The following is a 22,544-nucleotide window of genomic DNA, read 5'->3' on the forward strand; positions in this document are numbered from 1 at the left end:
ACAAATGGTGTAATTTTGTTGATTTTTATCAAAGTAACTAGTCTTGGCAGTTTGCCTTCACTGTTGCTGTATTTTGGAACAAGGAGTCGTAACTGACATCCTCTCAATTTTGGTTTCTCTACCAAATACAAGACATATCATGACTTCCACAAATTTTGTTTACATCCATGATCTTGTTGGCTTTTTGTGTTCCCACCTTGTAAAATGTCTTAACACTCCGAATAAAAGGAATAACAACTGAAATTGTAGCATCAAGAACCTTAAAAGCCTACATGTGACATTGAACTGTTTTGCTTCGTGTCAGAGAGTCGGTATATCACACTTAATCTCACTTCAAATGGTGAATTTCTTGGGAATCCAATACTCCATTTCAATTTCACATGCCACTGCACCTGAGACAAAAGTGTAAACAAACATCGGCAAACGCAGAAGATGAATCAGAGCGGAATTGCCTTTAGCCTCGTCCATTCCAGGATATAAAGCAGCCGCTGCTACGTCTGCTGGCCATCTTCTTCCACTGAAGGCAGACATTAAGAAAAGCTAATTGAATTGAGAGAAATGACTTCCCTCCGTACACTAATCTGGACCACGCACAATTACAGTCACATTGGCCATCTGAATTTCTCCTCTAATATGTACTGGAGCCATAATCACTGAAATAGTTTTGGATCTGTGTGTGTTTTAGGTCACGACTCGCTGACTTCTTTGTCAACTGCCAGCCGGAGCCTCGTTCGCTGTCAGGCTGTCTGAAGGAAAACTACGCCGACTGTCTGCTCTCCTACTCGGGTCTGATCGGTGAGTTCACGTGTTCACTTGATTGTTGTTCAGCTTCACTTCAGGTCTCTGTGGATCATTCCTGATGAAATCTTTAAACTTATTCTTGCTGATTTGCTTCAGTTCTTATGATAAATTAGCACTAAGCAAGTGCTGAAATTTGGAAGCATAAGAAGGATGTCAGCTGCAAAACACACCATAATTTGAGCATTTGACTTCGTTTATTTTTCCAATTAAGATTGAGTAAACTGGAGATATGTGCTTCTGACTGCTCATGCGTCTAGATCAGGGGTATCAAACATTCAGCCCGCGGGCCAAAACCGGCCCACCAGAGGGTCCACTCCAGACGATGGCTCTGTAAAGTCTAAAAATTACAGAGAAGACATTAACTGCAAATTGTAAATTTGTAAAACTATACATTTTCTAGACCATAAGTTGTTTTGATCGTACAGTAAAATACTATATTGCTCATTAGTCTTTTGTCATTTTGTCTCATCTTTGTAATATTTTGTCCCTTTTTTTGTTTTGTCTTTTGTCTGACTTTTGTCATCTGTCTTATGCTTTTGTTGTTTTGTTTCTCATTTTTATCCTTCCATGTTTCCTTTTTCTCTCGCTTGTGTTTTTTGTCTTGTTTTTGTCATTTTTTGTTTTGCTTTATTCACTGTTTTGTGTATCGATTTTGTGGTTCTGTGTTTTTTTGTCTCATTTGTGTTGTTAGTCTATTTTTTGTCATTTTGTTTCTCATTTTTCTAATTTTTTGTTGCATTTTTTGTTTTTTTCTTTTATTTTGTGTCGTTTGTCTAACTTTTTGTCATTGTGCATCTCATTTTCGTAATGTTTTGTCTTGTTTTTTGTCTATTTTTGTCTTTTGTCTGTAGTTTTGATCATGAAGTAAAATACTGTATCATTCAATTCCAGATACCTGTGACTAAATATTTTGTGCCTTTGTTGAAACGCTGTGATCTCTAAGTTGTAATGTTTAAATGATAAACTGAAACATAATGTTGTTGAAATTACATTTACTTTTCTGAAGAAATTTCAGATTGTTCATGATGTTTTGTAAAAAAAGATGATTCCATAAATGTGAACATTTTCAAAATGTACTGTTTTGCACTAACACAAAGGAAAAATTGGAGTTGTGGTTATTTGTAGGTTATTATGCTGTAATTTTACTGGTCTGGAACACTTGAGATGAAATTGGACTGAATGTGGCTTCTGAACTAAAATAAGTTTGACATCCCTGCTCTAAACCTCTGAACCTCATGGAGTTTCTGTTTGTTCCTTGCTCCTGTCATATCTTTACTCACTGTGGGCTCATTTTGAACCTCTGTTGAATGAGTGCAACCATGACTAGACAGAAAGAGAACTCAGAATTTTTTTTTTCTTTTTTTGCAGTATGGCCAAGTTATAATGTCATAAGTCATTGAAATTTCTTAGATTATTGATTTTGCCAAGATGGAAGAATGTGGACGCAATGTGTGCAACATTTGTTTAGGTTCCCACATGTGTTACCAATACTGGAAATAAATGGCGGTCTTACATACTATAAATATTTAACGATTTACATGTTTAATTTGTTTCCATACTTGTTTCCCATCTGCTCTATGTAACACTGTCTGCAGTTCAGCTGATAAATCCTTAAATTTTTGACTGTTAATTGCAGCAAAGTCACTAATTGCATCATGACTGTGCCGAAGAGCGCTGAATTCTTGTTTTTTGACAGAAACTGGTTAGTGCGAAGACTTAATTTTTGGTAAATTTTTTAAATGACGTGAAATAAAGTGATTTCGATGAAGTGTCATGATTTTTTAGGTTGGACTGAATTGTTTTCCAGCTGAATGACACATCACAGATGGACAGGACCGCCAGAGTGTTCAGAATTCAACGATTCTGTGTGTTTTCTGTGTGTTCTGGTCAATGGTGCAATTTTGGCAATTTCTCAGAGATAGCATGCCTTTAAAACCTGCCGATGCATTTTAGGGTTCGGAGGGTTAAACTGTCGGACGAACCCAAAAGAAAACATGAACAACAGTTTGACATGAAGAGAAAGTTATATTTATTGTACTCTATGTCCTGTTCTAACCCCAGCAAGTGTCCTCTTAGATCTCAATGTTCTCTCCAGATCTGTGAACTGTCACGAGTTTTACCTTTGCAAGTCACCAAACCAGACCACACATGCACACACCGTCCACACAGCGCCAATTCATTCTGCCTACTGCAAAACAAAAAGGCCTGCTTTGGATCGCAGCCAGCGCCAGGGAACAATCCATTGGGGGAGTGAGAAATCACTGACTGAAGCTATTTACTTTCCCTTACAGAGAGAAAGCCTATTCTTCACTCCGGCTTCTCTGCATTCTGCTTCCTGCAGAAAATCCCCCTCACCGTGTCCCTCCTCTGCACAGAAATAAGATGGCTTGAAATAAATGCAATAATGATTTAAATGTGGGTCATTCCAGAATTGGAGGACATTTGGGCTGCAAAATTTTTGAAAATAAACCTTCTCCTTCACACCTTTCTACTCCATATTCATCAATGATAGGGAATAAACTATCAAAGGCTTGACTGGCTCAACTTACCCACCAATGGTACCATTTTTATTCCATGTTTTATTTGTTGTTTGCTAACCCTACTCTAATCACAGTATCAGGGATCCTAATACATGCTAATGTTAGCGTTTTCTCAGCAGTAGAAGCTAGATATTTAGCTAGCTGTTACTGCTGACCAAGAGGACAAACTGACTGATGGAAAACAGTCAAGAAAAAATAATTTGTCTTATCCTGATAATATGAGGTAGAGTGAGACATTCAACCAATGCTGACAATGTTATGAAAATATGAAAAAATAGAAGCAATGGCATCCCTTTGTTCTAACCATTTCTTTAAAAAAGAAAACGGTTTAATGATGTTAATTCCAGTGAATTCTTCTTCTTCTATTATATTATGTTGATTAAAAAATGATCCCGTAATTACAAGAGACATCAATGAAAAAATAATATCAAAAAATGGAGATTTAAATGCCATTTTAAGTGTTTTATTTGAGGTGCAATTTGAAAAATGATATTTTAGGGGGAACGTCAGACTTATTTGGTATTTTTAAAAACATTTTCAAACATTCTTTTCTCATAGTTTTTTTTTTAGATTTGGTCTCAGTACAAGTAAATTTACACAACAACTGCATGTTTTAGTATTTTGTACGTGGATTATTTGAAATTGGATGTTTGGGACGTAAAATGTCTGGAATGATTCATGTATTATTACACATTTATCATTCAACACAGGAGGACTACTCTTAAAGAGTTCCTTTATTTGATATTTCCACGTCTGACGAAGGAGCCTTGTTTATGCATCATATTTCTTGCTAACTAATGAAACAAAACTTCTGTCCACCTGCTGCAGGTACGGTGATGACGCCCAACTACCTGCGTTCCCCCAAAATCAGCGTTTCTCCTTATTGCGACTGCAGCAACAGCGGCAACAACAAGGACGAGTGTGACAAGTTCACCGAGTTTTTCACAGAGAACACCTGCCTCCGTAAGTGTTCGCTCTGACCGGTTGTTTTTTTATATTCCAACTTCTATTCTTTTTGACTCTTCTCCTCTCCTCTGTACTCTTACTGTCTATTTTTACTGCTGCTCTTTTTTCCCCGTTTTGCTCTTCTATCCCCTCTTTCCTCTTCTCTCAGTCTCTCCTTCCTACCAAATATATCCCATTGCTGTCTTCGCATTGTTACCCCGCTGCATTGTAGAGAAGCCGGTCATATTGCGCCACAGTGTCTGAATGTGTGTGTGTTTCTGTGTGTAAAAGCCGAAGCAGAGCTCCAGATCTTTGACAGAAAGCAGCTTTTTTTTCCTCCAACCCTCTTTACACAATGACTTTAATTAACAAAACCCCCTCAAACACACTCTTCCTCTCGCTCTGCTCCATATAAACACACCAATTTACAGCCGAGATGAATAAATTGCAGGAATTCCAACCGAGCCGCAGAGAGAAGAGTCGGATTGATCACGTGTTTCTGTGTAATTGGAGCTGATTCTTGTCCTTCTGTTTTGATAGTACAGTCGATGTCAGTCAGGTGCTGCTTTCCTCCCCAACACAGTTTAAATGTAATGCGATTCTTCATTGATTCTCGTGTGGAGGTCAGACAAGAGGGTCAAACGGAGAGTATTTTGTTCAAGGACGCCGGAGCTGAATGAAAATATGTAATCGTGAATTCTGGTTAGTAGGTTAACAAACCTGAGATTTACTGGTACTTCTTACACTGAAATTCTCACAGAATCTGTGTGGCTACCAAAGAATTATCTTTTTTTACACACTTGTTTCTGTTTTCTCAAACCAAATTGCAAAGTATGTGAGTGTTGTGAGTAAAACTATGGGTTAGAGGTTGATAAATTGCCCAGAACAAACTTCTCTTTGAATCTCTCCTTGCTCTTTGGTTCGTTGGTTAAAATGAAATCACCCAGCAGGATATCAGCTCATTTTTAATTGTGTAAATTCGAATAATAACTTTTTGAAAGGCCAAAATGAAACTCTCCTGCTGTCTAGTTAATGTGGTCTCTGCTACATATACGTTAAAGGTCATCTGTGAGGAAAAGAAGCTGTAAAAACACCGCTTTCCATTCCATCTTTCTGTTTTTGCAGCTTAATAAGAACAGGGTGGTGAGTCTTTTTGAGCTGTGTCTGGTGCAAGAATAGTTCTGCAGAGGTTTTAGCCACTTTTGACTTCCTTAAATTTGATTTGTAAGAAAGACCCGTAGCATAATCTCTTCAAAAAATGTGTAATCGCTACAAGGATCGACAGCACAAAATGCTTGACTGACAAAAATGGCTGCAAATTTGTGAGATGGACGAACGGGCTTCTTTTCGTAGCAACATTGAAAACCAGAGCTTTGGTTTTAGCGTTTTCACCGGTATATTTTTCTCCAAGCATTGATCGTTTTTGAGACCTAACTAAGTAGCTTTGATTCCTAAGCTTATCAAGTATTTTTATAGCATAAACCAATGCTAGCAGGGACAAAAAAATAGTAAAAATGAATTTTACTGTTAGTATTTTTACTCAAACCATTTTTTTTCTTTCTTAAACCTTACCATTTAGATTTCATGCCTAAAATTCATAAAGTATTAAAGTGGGTTTACCAAAACAAAACAATGAAAGAAACTCGTGAGTCATGTTACGTAGACAAAAGCTGATAGAAAAGAACAAAAGAGTTCAGATTTTTTGTTGTTTTTCTCAAGTTTAATAAAGCAAATGTGGTCATTTTGGCATTTTTTTTAAAAAACTAAAACAAAATCATTTTGATTAAATATGATTCTAAGCTCCGATTTCGTTCCGTTTTCTGTCAGAGCTGCAAGTCACAGATGAGTAGTTCAAGTGCCACTGGAAAACTTCAAATCCAACTTTTTTTAAAAGTCTTTTAACCCTGCTGATGGTTTTGGGGTTCAGACAGTTAAACCTGCACATTTTCAGGCAGCAGAAAAATGCTGTGAACACAATATTGACATACCTAGTAAGTTGATATGACAAACTTAGTAGCAAACACTCAAGGTAACATTATCATTCACTTGGAGTCATGTCTCTGAACACCAGTTTTAGCTCTGCTTTCGGTCTCCTCCATCACTTGAGGGAAATTTGTGGCTCTTTAGCTGCTAAATGCTTTGCAGTGCTACACTGTGCTCACTAGCTAGTTGCTAACTCGGTCTGTTTGCTGTTTGTTCCTGAGCAGGTAGTGTTTAGTGGGTTTGTCAAGCATTTTTCTTCCTGCCAAAAAATATGTCACATGAGAAGCGACAGTGAACCAAAACAGTAAATTCACAGAGCAAAATGAGCTTAAAACTCACTGTAAAGCTCCATCAACCTGAGAAAAGCCACGTATTTTGATGATTATATTCTGTAGGTTCATCACAATCAGCAAACCCTTTCAAATTTAGTTCAAATTGTCATTTAAAACACTGTAAAATATGAGCTTTAGCCGATTAAAGTTACATTTAAGTGAAAGTTGGTGAGAGTGACACACTGACCTCTCTCTAGTTTCAGTCGTCAATGTGTACAGTTGCTTTGTTAATGAATCTGTTCGGTATTCGATTGATGAACCAATGAACCGCACGACACCTGTGTCAAGCAGTCGATTGGTCAGTGTGTGTGTGTGTGTGTGTGTGTGTGAACAGGTGTGTGTGTGTGTGTGTGTGTGTGTGTGTGTGTGTGTGTGTGTGTGTGTGTGTGTGTGTGTGTGTGTGTGTGTGTGTGTAGAAGACCGTGCACGCTGAGGATAATGAGCTTTAGTCACAATCGGGCGAATGAGTTGCTGCTGGTGGTTCGGCTCTGCAGGAGCAAAGTGGGCTGTTTGATTTTCCTCTGTCAGAATGACAGTTAGCAGATGAGAAAACAGCAACAAGATGCAGCCTCATTTTCCCGACTCTTCTATCTTTCACTCTCTCATTTGTCTTCTCCTCTTCTATTATCTTTTTTCCCCTCCCTCCCCGTGTTTTCTCCGCTCTGTTGTCTTTTTACCAGTCAGGGTTAACGAGGTTGGTCTGCTGTAGATAATAAGGGCTGCTGCACTCGGCGCCTCAACATACCCATCTTCACTGCGGACAAGTTCGCGTTTGCATGACTTTTTTTTGTTTGTTCAAGTGTCGGTGTGAGATTTGCAAGATCAAAGGAGGCTAATGTGGGTTAAACCAAGCCCTCTCTATACGTCTGTTATTTGCTTTTTATTCACCGTCGTTGGGGAGTCGAGTGAAGTGCAAAATGGACGAACATGTGTCTCCTCTGACTTCCCATTATTAGTCTCAATTCTTTATTTTCTCTCCGTCCCATTACAACCCTTTCCCTCTCGCTCCTTCGCTGGCCGATCGCGCTTCATCTCGCTTCTTTCTGCTCGTCCCGTCTCCCTCCTTTCATGCCCTCCCCCTTTCTGCTCTCATTAAGCTTGCTCAGCAGTAACTGGAACTGACAACTCTGGAGATCCTGACACAGGGTCATAACTAGAGAGAAACTACCAGAAAGAGAGAACCAACAGAAAGGGAGAATATGGAAAAAGAGACAGGACTTTGTGTTCTTATGCTGTACTTTAGATCTTTTGTTCTTTACAGTGGAGAGAGAATTTACATGTGAAGCAGACACATATTTGAATTTATCTGCACTTAATCCAGGAGTTTCCAACCTTTGTGGCTTCTTAAAAACAAACAGTGGTTGTTTCACTGCGTGCATTCTATCTTTAAACTTGGCAGAAGCCTTGAGAATATCTAGTATGTTATCTTTTTTCATTCCCGTCCTGTAATTTTTCAGAGTTATGCCGTGACCCAGCCCCGGGTTTGGATGCGGCGCTTTAATATTCTCCGGAAGACACCGGAGCTTTAATGTATTCAAAGCTTTTCCAGTGTGATGCTTCCCCATTTCCTGCATATGCAAAGGTCACACCATCCAACATAATTCTAGTATTACAACAAACCTGGTACATGTAAAGTGAGATAAAGTGGTAATGTAGACATCTGTGAGAGGCGCGCTCGCTCTGCCGACACCAATGTGCTGCAGCGGGAAGATGATATCATGTTTGTTCGAGAGTTTGCATTGGTGAAGGTTAAGTGAATGTTTGGTTTAGGGCTTTAAAAAATGTCTGTGTTCTCACCTTGAAACTGAGGATTTTTCCCTCTGTTTGCAGGTAGGGAGGACTTTGTGTTATTTTAGAGATAACATTTTTGGATTGTGGTTGTTGGTTATTAGATTGTCACTGATGTCAACAAGGCAGGTGCTGACCCGAAATCTGGACGTCCGATCACTTGATCCACAAGGAATTACAGATTTTCTCATTAACATTGACAATTTTTATCAACACTGATTTGTGATGGGCTGCACAGTGGATACTTGGTTAGCACTTTCACCTTGCAGCTTAAAGATCCCCAGTTCGCATCCCCACCTTCAAGGGATCTTTTTGCATGGAGTTTGTATGTTCTCCCTGTGCATGCGTGGGTTTTCTCCAGGTACTCTGGCTTCCTCCCACAGTCAACAAACAAGCTGAGGTTAATTGGTAACTCTAAATTGTCTGTACATGTGAGTGTGATTGTCATTTGTAGCCATGAGTTAAAATTTCTCAAAACTGCCCAAACGTGCTGGCAGAATTTTAAAAAAACATGCTGTTTTCCTTTTTAAAAATACCCCAAGTTACACCATTTATTAAAACAAGAAACAGTAAAACCAGTAAGGTTCATCACATTTCCAACTTTTCGGCTGTCCTTGAACCACTAATCTGCCCCATGCCATTTTGTAGGGAAAAAATATAAATTCGTGATATCTCATCAAAATCCCGTTATTCGACATCTCTCATTTAAAAATTGGCCAACAAATGAATAGTTTGCACCAAATTCTGTAGATAACATAAAATTCTACACTCTTCAGTTCAGCTGTAAAGCTGTTAGCTTCAACCAATAGTCGTGACAAAATAAAATGTGTATTTTCAGGTGAACTGCAGACTATGTTTGCACAAAAATGTAAGTCATAAAATATCTATAGTATTTAGTGTGGCCTTTTTGTTATCCAGTATTGGTAGCACATGTGGGAAAAGATTGTATGTATAGATTCTTTATTTCCCTCCTTTTTTTCTTTTTTGTCATTTTTTTTTAAAGATTTATGACATTATAATTTTGCTCTAGTGCAAAAAAGTCATGTTTCAGGTGTTAGGCTGTTTTTCCATAGAGGTGCAGGACTTCGTATTGCAGTGGAAAATGCACTTGCAGTGAGTAAAAATGTCAAGAAAGTGCTTGGAATTCGGAGAGGTAAAATTTCCAAGCCCATTCTGTTTTCTCAGTTATTGTGAATTCCGGGCTTTAGCTAGCAAGACGCCATTACAACGGGTGTTCAAGCCCCAGCAGTTTGTGTAAAGATGCTTTGGAGGTTTGGTAACAATAAGTGGCAAGTTGAAATGCCTTGTTTGGTTTAGTCTCCAAGTCCACAGTCTGACTGCACCTGGCTGGTTGTATTTCTTTAAATCAACCTAACATATCTTGGACAACGCTGAGCCCAGGATGCAGCAACAGTGCCCCTTCAAAATGTTAACTCAGGGATTGTTTTATTAGTATTTGCATTCATCGAGGAAAGTGCTCTCCAAAGAACTGAAGAGGCCGTCTCACTGCATGATGATGACAACACTCGCCTTTTTCAGAATGTGGGTTTCTGCTTGGAGGCTGTTGTTTCCTGTAGTGAAGGGGACTTTAAAAATGGTTACTCTCAGATAGTGGAAAGAAAAGAGAATGCTGCATAAGAAAATGACAGCTTATAACTCAGCAGTTCGGTGAGTCAGGTTGAGGTTACGATAAACTGAAGGAGTTCATCGTGGGGTTCAGGTTAGAATCTTAACAGATCTCGCATATACAGAAGTACAAGTGTGAGTAAATAAGTATATGTCTGTGTGGTTTGGGAATACAACCCACTGAATAGTATATCTTGTTTGTTCAGTCTGCAAAGGCTGTGGATTGTTTTATGTATCCTGAGTAAACAGTAGCAGAGGTGCTATTTACTCTGCACTGAACCTGTTGAGGAAAGCCAGAGGCTCTGTGTCTTTGGGTTTATTATGCAAATAAGCTCTGGATTAGTTCTCTGCCCTTAAAGTAGTGCTTCTTCAAGTTTAATCTGTGGGGAGAGAGAGAGGTGAAACCATAAAAAATGGAATAAATATTACTTTGAATGAAGACGCTTCCTTATGAAACTGCTGGATGTTGAAGTCAGGGTTTGCACTAGTGTTCATCTAAGTTGGTCTGTTGATAATATTTACAGTCACTATGAAATATCTTCACTATTTTGTTTAAGGTTAGAGCTCCACTTAACATTATGAGACAATTTGCCGTTGTGCAAAGTAGGCAAGCAAACACCAGTGTCATTTTAAGAAGAAGGAATTTGAAGTGCTTGAGTGAAGATTTGTCACGATAGGGAAAGCTGATTCTGGATTTAACTTTGGAGAGGAGAGTGGTGATATGTGTTTCAAATGAGAGTGAACCATCAAGCCACTTTCCCAGATACTTGTAGCAGGACACAAATTGAATCTCAGAGCCAATCTATGAGAGAACTTTGACTGGATATTTAGTTTATGGGAGGTTTCTGTTGAAGACCATACATTTTATTTTGCTTATGTTTAGTGTCAGAAGAAGACTGGAAAAGTACTGAATGTTATTGAAGCTAATCTGTAGTGCAGGACAGGGCAGTGTGGACAGAGGAACTAGATGATGGTGTCATCAGCATACAGATGGATGTGACATGTGGATGGAAGTATGTTGACAGTTCATTATCACAGCTGTGATGATTGATGAATGTGCCTCCTCATTCCTTGTTTCAGACCTTTTCATCAGTTTTCTGAAGCTGAGTTAATCAACAGTCTAAAGTTGTTCATTTTATCATCTTTTAGGGCAAAGAGAAGCAGCAAGTTGACATATTTGACTCAATTTAACAAGACAAAGAGACAGACACTGTTGATAAAAGCTCATAATAAATCATTTTTTGGCATTAGTGCCGGAAAGATAAGTTGCAGTTCCATTTTAAAGCTACCATCTCTATCATTTGAGGTGGTTAGGGTTTTGGTGGTAGAGGGCGCTGCTCGTGTGGCGACCTTTCAGCAGCAGCATTAGTGTTCAAACTTTGCTTTTAACCTTTAACTTTTTTTTTTTTTTCTTTTACTAACATTGCCTTTCTGAGCGTGTCTTTGTCTTGAACTGTTTTTATCGGTAATGTGTCTCGAGCTCAAGTGAGAATGCAGGTATTTTTTCTACTGCTCCTGTCAGCCACGCTGAACCTCGCCATGGAATTGTTTGTTAACCAGCAAACAAACAGGATTCAATACACCCGGGACTTTCTTCTTGGATTCCAGTCACACAACTTACTACTGGATCAACAAACCGGTCTACTTTCGGAGATGGGCGAGTATGATGTTTTTATTCCTAATGGGGCTTTTAACCGAACTTGCAAACCTGAAGCGAGGACACGCAAGAAAGGGGAAGAAAGGGAGGCGTACGCCAGCGGATAAGGAAATTAACTAAGAATAAACGTCTTCCCTTGCCGTCCATTGTCTTGGCAAATGTCCAGTCCCTTAAAAATAAGACTGATGAACTGCAAGCCTGCGTCTCCTCTATGCGCGAATTCAGGGATGTGTGTGTTTTGGCTTTTACTGAAACATGGTTATCGGACTCTGATTCGGACTCTGTCTTGAATATTGATGGATTTGGGGTCCCGATCCGCCTGGACCGTGACCCACTGACGACGGGGAAACACCATGGTGGGGGTGTCTGTGTGTATATGAACCCGAGATGGTGTAAAAATGTCACTGTGCGTGAACAAATCTGTCTACCGGACATTGAGCTCCTGTCTCTATCTTTCAGGCCGTTCTATTTGCCACGTGAATTTCCTCAGATTTTCTTTACAGTGGTTTATATTCATCCCAGAGCCGATGCTAAAGCAGCAAATGATGTCATTTTTTCAGTGGCTCAATGACTACAGTCAATATCACCTGATGCCCGTGCTTCTTTCTGGGTGACTTTAATCATGTTAACTGTAAAAAGTCACTCAGCAACTTCAGCCAGTACGTCACTTGTCCCACTCGTGGTGACAGGATATTGGACCGGTGTTATGGCTCTATTAAGGGGGGCTATAAGTCTGTCGCTGGTCCCCCCCCTTGGATCCTCTGATCACAACGTGGTGCATCTGCTACCCTCTTACAGGACCTTGCTGCAAAGGGACAGGGTGCAGGCACGTGAAGTCCAGGTGTGGAGTGAGGATAGCACTCTGGCTCTTCAGGGATGCTTTTACTGCACAGATTGGTCAGTTTTCCAGGAAACATCAAGGGACGTGGATGAACTGACTGATGTAGTGTGCTGTTATATTTCTTTCTGTGTTGACAATGTGATCCCAAAAAGAACAATAATCTCATATCCCAATAACAAGCCATGGATCACCAAGGAATTGAAGAATCTGCTGAAGGAGAAAAAGCGTATTTTCAGAAGTGGAGATGAAACTGCATATGTTAAAATTAGGAGTGATATTCGCTCAAAAATCTCCCAGGCTAAAACAAATTATAAAGATAAAATTGAGGAAAGATTCCACCAGGCTGACCTAAAATCTGCCTGGGATGGTATGAAATTAATGACAGGTCAATGTAAAAAGATAAACACTGTAACATTGGCTGGCTTCTCTTCTGATGTCGAGCTTGCAAAGGAACTAAATAGCTTTTACTTGAGATTTAACTGTGATGACTCAGGAGAAACCAGTAATATTTCTAAAACTGTCCAGTGTACCTCTGATCTGAATATTGATGTTGATGTTCATCTGATTGAAAAGCTTTTTAGTCAGACTAAGGTTGGCAAAAGCTGTGGTCCTGATATCATTAGTGGCCGGGTGCTGAAGTCATGTGCCTCGCAGCTGAGTGAAATCTTTCACTTCATCTTCACCCAGTCCCTTCTAGTGCAGAGAGTCCTGAAAATATGGAAACATGCTACTGTTGTTCCTGTTGCAAAATGCACGAATCCAAAGATATTAAATGATTTTCGACCAGTGGCTCTCACCTCACTGGTGATGAAAACTTTTGAAAAGCTTGTTAAAACTGAGATCCTGAGGCAGGTGGAAGGTCAGCTGGACCCTCTTCAGTTCGCCTATAGGACAGGCAGAGGAGCTGAAGATGCAACACTGACATTGTTGAATCTTATAGTTCAGCATCTGGAGGCCTCTAAGACTCATGCGAGGCTCTTGTTCATTGACTTTCCTCAGCTTTTAATACTATCCAGCCACACTTACTGGCAGAGAAACTTCTTTCTCTTTTTAACCTGAATTTTAACCTTGTTGGCTGGATATTAGACTTCTTGACTGACAGGTCTCAGTGTGTCAGGGTGAATGGCGTTTTATCCCCTAAACTGTACTCCTCTACAGGCTCCCCACAAGGCTGTGTTCTCTCACCGTTGCTTTTTATCTTGTACACTAATGACTGCAGGAGCATGCACATGAATAGGCATTTTCTTAAATTTGCTGATGATACAGTGATCGTGAGTCTCTTGGATAAGGATGAGTCTGAACATGGTCCTGTAATTGATGATTTCATTACTTGGTGCAAAGAGTTTCACCTGCAGATCAATGTGTCCAAAACTAAAGACATGATTATTGACTTTAGAAAGTCACAGCCCAGTGTCAGTTATACTGTCGTTAATGACAAGGATGTTGAGATTGTTTCTCAATATAAATATCTGGGAACAATTATTGATAATCTACTTCGATTTGAGCCTAACACTGATGCTGTTTGTAAGAAGGTCCAGCAGAGACTTTATTTCTTGAGAAAGATGAACACATTCAAGGTGTGTAAGGTTCTCATGTCTCTTTTTTATCAGTGTTTTATAGAAAGTGTTCTTACGTACTGCATGGTTGCTTGGTTCGGTTGTCTTGCTTTGTCTAGTAAAAACAGACTTGTGAATCTGGTCAAAATAGCGAGCAAGGTGATCGGAGTGCAGCAATCTCAGCTGCAGGATATCTACAGCAGACGTATCGTCAGCAGGGCCCAACAAATTCTGAACTGCCCTGATCACCCCCTGTTTGCTGAATTTGATCTTCTTCCTTCTGGCCAACGTTACAGAATGCCTAGAACCAAAACGAGGAGAGCCAGAACTTCTTTTATCCCAGTTGCCATTGAAAACCTCAATTCATTGGCCTGACCAGTTTCTTTCTTGTGTCTGCTTTTTGCACTTGTGGATAGAACTGATTGTTGATTTTAAGACTGTAATCTTTTATTATTTATTGCATCTCTTTATATTTGCTTTACCCTGTATGTTCATCATTACTGTTTATTTATCTATTGCACAGCACTTCGACTGAATGCACTTTATGGGTTTTGCCTGATCAGAGTTTGGCATTTTGTGGCTTGAGTGTTGTCCTTTTTCACTTGTGCTCAGGATTTTCCCCATTTTCTTAATTTCTGTATGTCTTATGTTTTATGTCTTATGGTTTATGGTTTATCTTGTATTGCCTGCTGCTGAAAAACAAATTTCCCACGGGATAATAATAAAGTTGAAGTTGAAGTAGATGTTAGTGGTCTAACTCACAACTCAAATATAGTGTTACAGTGTTGCTTTGAATGCTAGACCATTCTTGAAAACACAACATTTGTGGGTTAAACCACTCTGCTTCTAAACCCGTAATTTTTAAGTTGATTTTTTAAGATGTATGTAAAAGAACAAGAATGTCAGTCAAAATAGGTGTCCACTGACTTTTGGCCCCATAGTGTATGAATATCTACCGATCAACCAAAACATTAAACCCAATTACGTTTTAATGACATTACAGTGCAATATTCTGTTTGGAAACCTCGTTTTCTTGCATTTATGTGGATGTTAGATTACTGCAGACCAAGCAGACCTCTCCTAGCCAGATAATGCAACATCTTACTTTGCAAGAACTGCTCAGGAAAGGCTCAAGGAACACAACCAAGAGCCTGAGGTGGTAACTTGGCCTCCAAACCTCCCAAATACCAATCCAACAGAGCATCTCTGAAAAACTTGATCCACAGGGACTATACCTCGTAACAACCTTTTAATTGGATTTATAAGTGTACAAGCTTTAGAGAAGACACAAGACAATGTAGTTATGGTATGATTTTAATCTCCAAACAAACTCGGAAAAGAAGTGTCAGACAAGCACCAGGCAAAAACATTTCCAATATATTACAGCTCAGAATCAGTTCAGCACACATGCACTTCTGGCATCCCGTGGCTCAGTCTAGATAGAAACTTTTTTTTTTCCTGCACTGTCATTGTGTCGTGAGTTTGATGTGATTAGGCCTTAGGTGAGGAGACAGAAGAGATAGAAAAGAGCCCATCAACACTTACAATACGCTCATCAGCCTTCTGCTGTCTCGACACAAAGCTGCGAGCCACACACACACACACACACACACACACACACACACACACACACAGACACACACACACATACACAAGCCAAAAATTAAATATGCACACGCTCGCTTATGAGCAAAGTCGCACGCATCAGGGCTGCAGTATATTGACAAAAATTTTCTGCTGAATAATGCATCTCAGAAATGAATGCAATATTTTGACAGCACATTTCCACAGCTGTCTGTACTGTTTTCCCTGCGCTTGTAAAATGTTAAACAAGTCGATGCCATGAAATTAAGCATTGTTATTGTCAAAACGGAAAGTTTACCTATTTAAGCATTAGTACATGAATTTATCTACCTGACTTGTAATAAATAAAATTGAAACATATCCCTCTGTTTTTAGTCATCATAAAATCCAGTTACTGGAGAGATTTTCATCTTCTAATCAAGGTACTCGTGCCACAGTTCTGACCTTTACAGCTCTACATAATCTACATAAATGGAAGCTATTATGATACGTCTGTTTGTCTGATGTCCTGAGGTCAATTCGGCAGAGGAGATGAAGCAAAAGAGTTTCCGGCTTTTCTTAATTCATGATTAATAGTCACGTTTATTAAATGTGCCGAGTGGAACTAACTCAAAGGTTCTTTCGAGGTCATGGTGGGTTTAATCAGAAGTCAGGAGGAAGGATAATAAATGCCTGTGTTCAGGAGCTCTGAAGTCAAATATAATTCAATTCAGTTCGACAATTTAATCACTTTCCTTGCCCGCTAATACCCAGGTGTCTTGTCCTTGATAGGATTCTAGATCTGTTGTAGAAGAACTTCCAGTACTCAAAATCAACATTCTCAGAGACAATCAGATGCATCCAGAAGTTAAGTTGTTGAGGAACTCTGCAGAAATTATAGGACTCTGCCATGCTGTTTTCAGGAAACACCATCAGGAGCAGGAGAAATACCTTCTATCAATCATCCTTCACCGTTTTGAACATCTGGAGGTCCTGCAGCCTCTCCTTTGGCTCTGCAATTTAGGGATTAAAGATGCCACACTGCAGAGGTTTGGGTGTGAGTCAGCAAATTTGTTTGCTTCAGGATGACAAAATCCAGGCACATGGAAGAGATGAGCAACCACTCTATCATCAAACCAAAACCAGCTCCATCTGGTTAAGGATGGTCTGATATTTCATGTCCACAAACAGCTATAAATGCCGTGACATCTTCTCTTCATCCTTCACGTCCTGCCTCTCAACCGTCACCAAAATGCTAACAACAGCTGTGTCTACCACCATCTGCTCCAAACTTAACACCTGCCCAGCAAACCTGGAAGCTTAAAAACATCCTAAAACAGTGGTCGGCAACTGGCGGCCCGCGGGCCAAAACTGGCCCGTCAGCAATAATATCTGGCCCACCAGATGATTTTGAAAATTTGATTTGGCACGGAGCCAAGCCAGTCCGTCACCGCAACAGAAACACGCGTGGTCGGCTGCTGTCGGGCATTTCCGCGTTCGCGCTACTGGTCGGACACGGTTGTAGCCAGATTTCACTGAGCAACAGTGTGTGCAAAACGTGTGTGTGTCGGGAGTCATTTTTAATACATCTGTGATCAGAATTGAGACGTGTGTCCCAAGCAGCAGCGATCAGCTGTAGAAGCGGTATCGCCCCCCCCCCGCAGGTTGGCCCGCTGTTCGATTGTTTACAAACATTTTGGCCCGAAGCCACATCTACTTGGCGACCCCTGTCCTAAAACCTGCTGTGATGATTATTTAACCTTCTGAACCACAAGTCGTTTCTGGGCATTATTTGCTCCTGCCACATTTTTACTCAGATTGAGATCATTTTTCACTGCATTACAAAGTCTCCCATGCTGTATGACACAGTTAGAAAAAAATGAAATTGAATGTCTTTGATTATTTATGATACGAAAAATGCAAAAACCTTGAATCAACATGTACAACATTTTTCCAGTTGTATGCAGGTGTTACTAATGCAGCTCCACACATTATAAATACTTTAGTAATCACATTTAATTAGTTTCCACACTCTTTTCATGTCTGTTCTACGTAAACACTGCCTACAGTTCAGCCAAAAAGTCCCTGATTCTCTCACATGTGACTTTTGATCGCAGATAAGCAACTAAAGGCTCTTTGGTTGTGCCAGGCACTGCAGAATTTTTGTCTTTTCGCTTTTGGTTCAAGCAAATGCTTTATTTTGGGTCCATTATTGATTGAATTGTGTAGAATGAAGTGACTTTAACGAAACCCACAATTTACGTTATGTTCGTGATGTAATTGCACATGACGGATGGATCATTTGAGGACTGTCAGAAAGTTCAAAAACCAACAATTCTTTTACTTTTTACAATTTCTGGTTCTGATAAATGTGTAATTGAGGCGATTTTTTTTTTTAAAGATAACGTGCCTTTCACACCCACCAATGGGTTTTTGGAGTTCAGACGGTTAATGTAGCAAGTATTCAGTGATTCAATATTTCTTAAAAGATTTTATTTAACCTCCAGAAGCACAAAGCAGAACCAATCTGGCCGGTGCCAACATCATTCAGAGACAGAATAGCTATTCAGGCTGGGTTCAAATTACACATAAAAGCTAAAAGAATCCTTATAACTTAATAGTATGAGGTGTCTAAAGTGAGTCTGCACAGAGGAGAAAGGAGAGAACAGATCGATGGGTTACTGTGCGAATGAAAAATGATAAACTGCATGAAAGACACATAAAGTTACCGCTTGTGTTTGCACATTTTGTTCGATTGCTTTTACCGTATATGTCAAATAGCACTTTGCTTTTTAACTATCTCCTGCTATTTCAGTGTACAGCTGTATTTTTTTTACATGTATTTTACATAGACTTTCTCAAAGAATGCAGTAAAAACCAGTGACCTCATCTGACACTGTGAATCCCGTATGTGGCGCACATCTTGTATGTAGGACTTACCATGTGTCTTTGCACATGTATGTATGAATATTTCAGGGGGGTTAAAGAGATGTTATGCAAATCAGCTCTCCGCTGCTTTAGCTCAGCATCAGGGTCATAATTCAGTGTTGGTTGGAGGAAAGAATATCATTACGTTCAAACAGCAGCTCTGTAAAGCTCAGCTTTCCTCTGATGTGTGTGTGTGTGTGTATGAGTGTGTGTGTTTTACATCAAAGCTATAGAAGGCTATTAATAGGGCCGCTAATGGACTCTAATGGTAAATAGCCACATCAGCACTCAGGTTTTTGACGGTGTAGTGAATTTATAATGGAGGGACGTGATAACAAAACCTAAGTACCGTCTAACTCTCCTTTAATTGTGGTTGAGGCTGGTGCAATATACAGATTTTATTTTAACTTGGGGACTAACAAGCATGTGATTCATGAGGAGACTCGACTCGATGATAAAACTGACCCTGGTGGGAGAAACTAATGCTTCACCAGCTCTCCTCAAACTCTGACTCATCAAGAGAAGCGCGTGGAGCCATTAAGATCAGAAAAGCACTCTTAAGTAAATAAGCTTCGTGAGAGGATTAGCTTAATTATTCTGAAAGTCATTCCGCGATAATAACGCGTAGGTTTTCCCTCCACAGGTAATGCCATCCAGGCCTTCGGGAACGGGACGGACGTGGGGGTTTGGCAGCCGTTGTCGCCCGTCCAGACCACCACCTCCACCACCACGCCCTACCAAAGAAACCGCGAACGCAACTCCAACACTATCGACAACCACATCAACACAGATCCTGGCATCTACCACTTCTGTGGCAGCCTACAGGTGAGTGCTTCAAGACGGTTGTGAATCCAATCTCTTTTAGTTAACAGAAAGTTTCTAGAGATGGTGCAAAGTTACCTCTAGTTTTTTATCTGAACTTCGGATTTTTCCATCCCTTTTCTGTCAGTCCCACTAAACAAATATCCGCAGTGTCTGTTCGTCTGCTGCTGCTATCTTACTCCCGGTCTGTTTGTGAGTTTAGTGAATGCTATATTTCCTCGTCATCGTCTGGTTCGCTTCGTATCTCTTTTAATTCTCAGACAGGCTTCATTTATTTATCTAGAACTGTCACAGTACCAAATATATCAAGTTAAAGCAGTGAATTAAATACAAAAATGCACAGAATTAAGACAGACCTCTGCAGCTTAAAGCCTTATTTCAGCCCGTTTTGGTCCTTCAGCTGTACATGGACCCTGTAGCTGCATTAAAGCATAAAGGCTTGGACAACATTTACAGCAAACTACCATTTCGGAGTAGCTAATATGGTTAAAAGTGACTAAAATTCACATTTTCTCTTACATCCAGCAGGGGGCGACTCAAGTTTGCAAAATGAAATCAGATTCTAGAGAAGTCTAAGAGAAATTGCCCTATTTCTCACTTGTTTTGTTACCTCAGTAAACATTTTCCTAATGAGTTTATGGACTCAACTGCTGGTTTTGAGTCTTCTTCAATATAACGTGGAGTTCATTTAGTAAATTCCAGTTGTATTTAGAGAAAAATAAATGATAAAATGAGGTATATTACATAGTATAGTTGCCTCTGTGTGGTCTATCCTCAATCAGATCCACCCCTGGCTTATCAGGCCTTGTTTCAGGGACGATGAGTGACAAATTCCAAACTGGAGCCTTAAAGTGTCTAGAAGCCGATAGGTGGTGTCATCCTATATGCAGTCTGTGTTTGCTACACAAAACCATCTGACAAGTTGCCTTTTGAAAAATGTTTTGAAGAAGGGCATGCACTTTCCAAAACATACTTGGCAGGTGGTTGTATGAACCATCTATTATCATCTATCACGATCTAACTTCAACTAATTGGATCGATGAAAAGAGAGAGAGAATGCAGAGGAGAAAGGATTGTAAATGTTGGGCTTAGATTTATCAGGTAGACAGAAACACAACTCCAGTGGGATGATAACAATGCTAGTGTATGTGGACTAAAGGATATCTGTGGTGTGTGAGCGTGATTTGTACCTTCGTTTGGTTGGAAAGCTATGTTGCCTTTTGAAAAATCGGCAAACTGTCCCCATTTTCTAGAGCCAGAAACTGTAAAAACAGCAGAAGTCATCAGGTTTTTAACTACCAGATGGTCTTTTCATTACTCACCTGGGACATGCAATTCCATCAGAAAATATAACCAGATCTAAGCTTCATTAAAATGTCTTCATTCCACATGCCTCATGTTAAAAAAAAAATCACTTAAAATAAACTGTTTACTCTGATAAGATTCTGGAAAACAAGCAAAAAAAAAATTGCACTCCACAGCAGGAACTTAGCTATGACATTCAGTCACATTACAAAACTTTTCAGGGACTCTAATGATGAACTACTCTGAACTGCAGGAGACAAGTAACACAACAAATTAAAAATGTAAGTAGTTAATTTTCTATAGTATTGTGAGTCACCATTTTTGGCTTTTAGTGTTCACATCATTTGAAAAGATTTTGTACACATAAATCAAGGTTTTCTACTTTTTTGTAAAAATTCAAAGGAATTCAACTGTTTATTCTTCTCTTTATTATTGATTTATGATTTTGATTTACTATAATGCCATTTTAGTTTCAGTTCGCGTTTCATCTTGAGCTGCTGCCATAGACGAGTATGACTTTTATCACAGTAAAAAATGAGCCCACAGGAAGGAAAAATGTGTCAGGAGGAAAAAATGCTTGGAATTCAGAGGATTAACGAAGTAAATAAAATTATATTACTGCTCGTAATTAAGAAGTTGTAGTGTCTTTTTCATTCACTACCGTTAAAAAGTTTGGGGTCACTCAAACTATTTCATGTTTTCCATGAAAACTCAAACTTTAATTCACTTGCTGACATAACTGCACAAGAGTTTTCTAATCATCAATGAGCCTTTCAACAGCATTAGCTAACACGATGTAGCATTAGAACACAGGAGTGATGGTTGCTGGAAATGTTCCTCTGTACTTCTATGGAGATATTCCATTAAAAATCAGCTGTTTCCAGCTAGAATTCTCATTTACCACATTAACAATGTCTAGACTGGATTTCTGATTAATCTGATATTATCTTCATTAAAAAAAAAATTCTTACCCCAAATTTTTTGAACGGTAGTGTAGTTCCAGATATTGCTCTTCTCTTCTCTTTGTCATATTGGTACATGAAAATGCTCATTTAATCTCATCTTTTGCAGCGTTACAGCATCAAATCATTAGTTAATACGATCATTTATTCTCCACCTGTTATTTTTCTGTATTCGTCCTGCTCTGGATTGCCCAGTGCATCATTCCAGCCACCGACACACTCATGTATAAAACCATGTACCTGAACACTGCATGCCCCACTGTGCACAATAAGGCTGTGGAAGTGTGTTTCTCGGTTGGAGCAGCCACTCCTGCTCTACAGGAACAACAGTTACGTGGCTGATGAAACAGGGGGATCACTCGCAGCAATCCTGAACACCGGTGATGGGCTCCTCCTGGGTCAGGGAGGAAGTGAGGATAATACTGTCATTACTGGCAGAGCGATGACAGGGGCTCCCAGAGCCATTTCACATGTAATAATACTGCAGCAACCGATGCAGCGTTGTAAAAACCACCAAAGTTATTGTTTACGGATGCTTACGGAAAATCCTCCCACAGACTCAAACAGGGATCCTCCTTCACCATGTCTCTTTGCAAACACAAATGTGAACTATAAACATCACTTTTTATGTTTATGTGCTGTGTGTTTATGATGCTCCATATTGTTGCAGCACATTGTGATGTAGAGTTTCTGACTGTTTTTTCTTCTCTTAAGAGCTTAACACAGTGTTTTGTCTTTGCTGCAGCTTCAACCAGTCTGCAAATATTTAAACTTGTAAACATCTAAAAGGTGTTTTTTTTAATGCAAACTGCTCAGAAATGTTATTGACTGGTGGTTGGTTTCAGCAGGAGAAGAGGTCAACTTTGATGGAAATGTGTGTCAGACATTCACTTAT

At 39.6% G+C, this 22,544-nt stretch overlaps 1 protein-coding gene across 2 annotated transcripts in view; it reads left to right on the plus strand.

Moving 5' to 3' along the window:
- The window catches only part of gfra1a (gdnf family receptor alpha 1a), a 148,575-nt gene that overhangs the window by 108,962 nt on the left and 17,069 nt on the right, over nucleotides 1-22,544 (plus strand). For both annotated transcript variants that reach the window (XM_051959753.1, XM_022205909.2), the window contains exons 6-8: nucleotides 686-795; nucleotides 4,170-4,304; nucleotides 19,204-19,385. In XM_051959753.1, coding sequence (XP_051815713.1) covers nucleotides 686-795; nucleotides 4,170-4,304; nucleotides 19,204-19,385 — 427 coding nt within the window. The remainder of the gene's footprint in view (nucleotides 1-685; nucleotides 796-4,169; nucleotides 4,305-19,203; nucleotides 19,386-22,544) is intronic.

Source organism: Acanthochromis polyacanthus, chromosome 15, assembly GCF_021347895.1.
Source record: "Acanthochromis polyacanthus isolate Apoly-LR-REF ecotype Palm Island chromosome 15, KAUST_Apoly_ChrSc, whole genome shotgun sequence".
Taxonomy (NCBI): domain Eukaryota; kingdom Metazoa; phylum Chordata; class Actinopteri; family Pomacentridae; genus Acanthochromis; species Acanthochromis polyacanthus.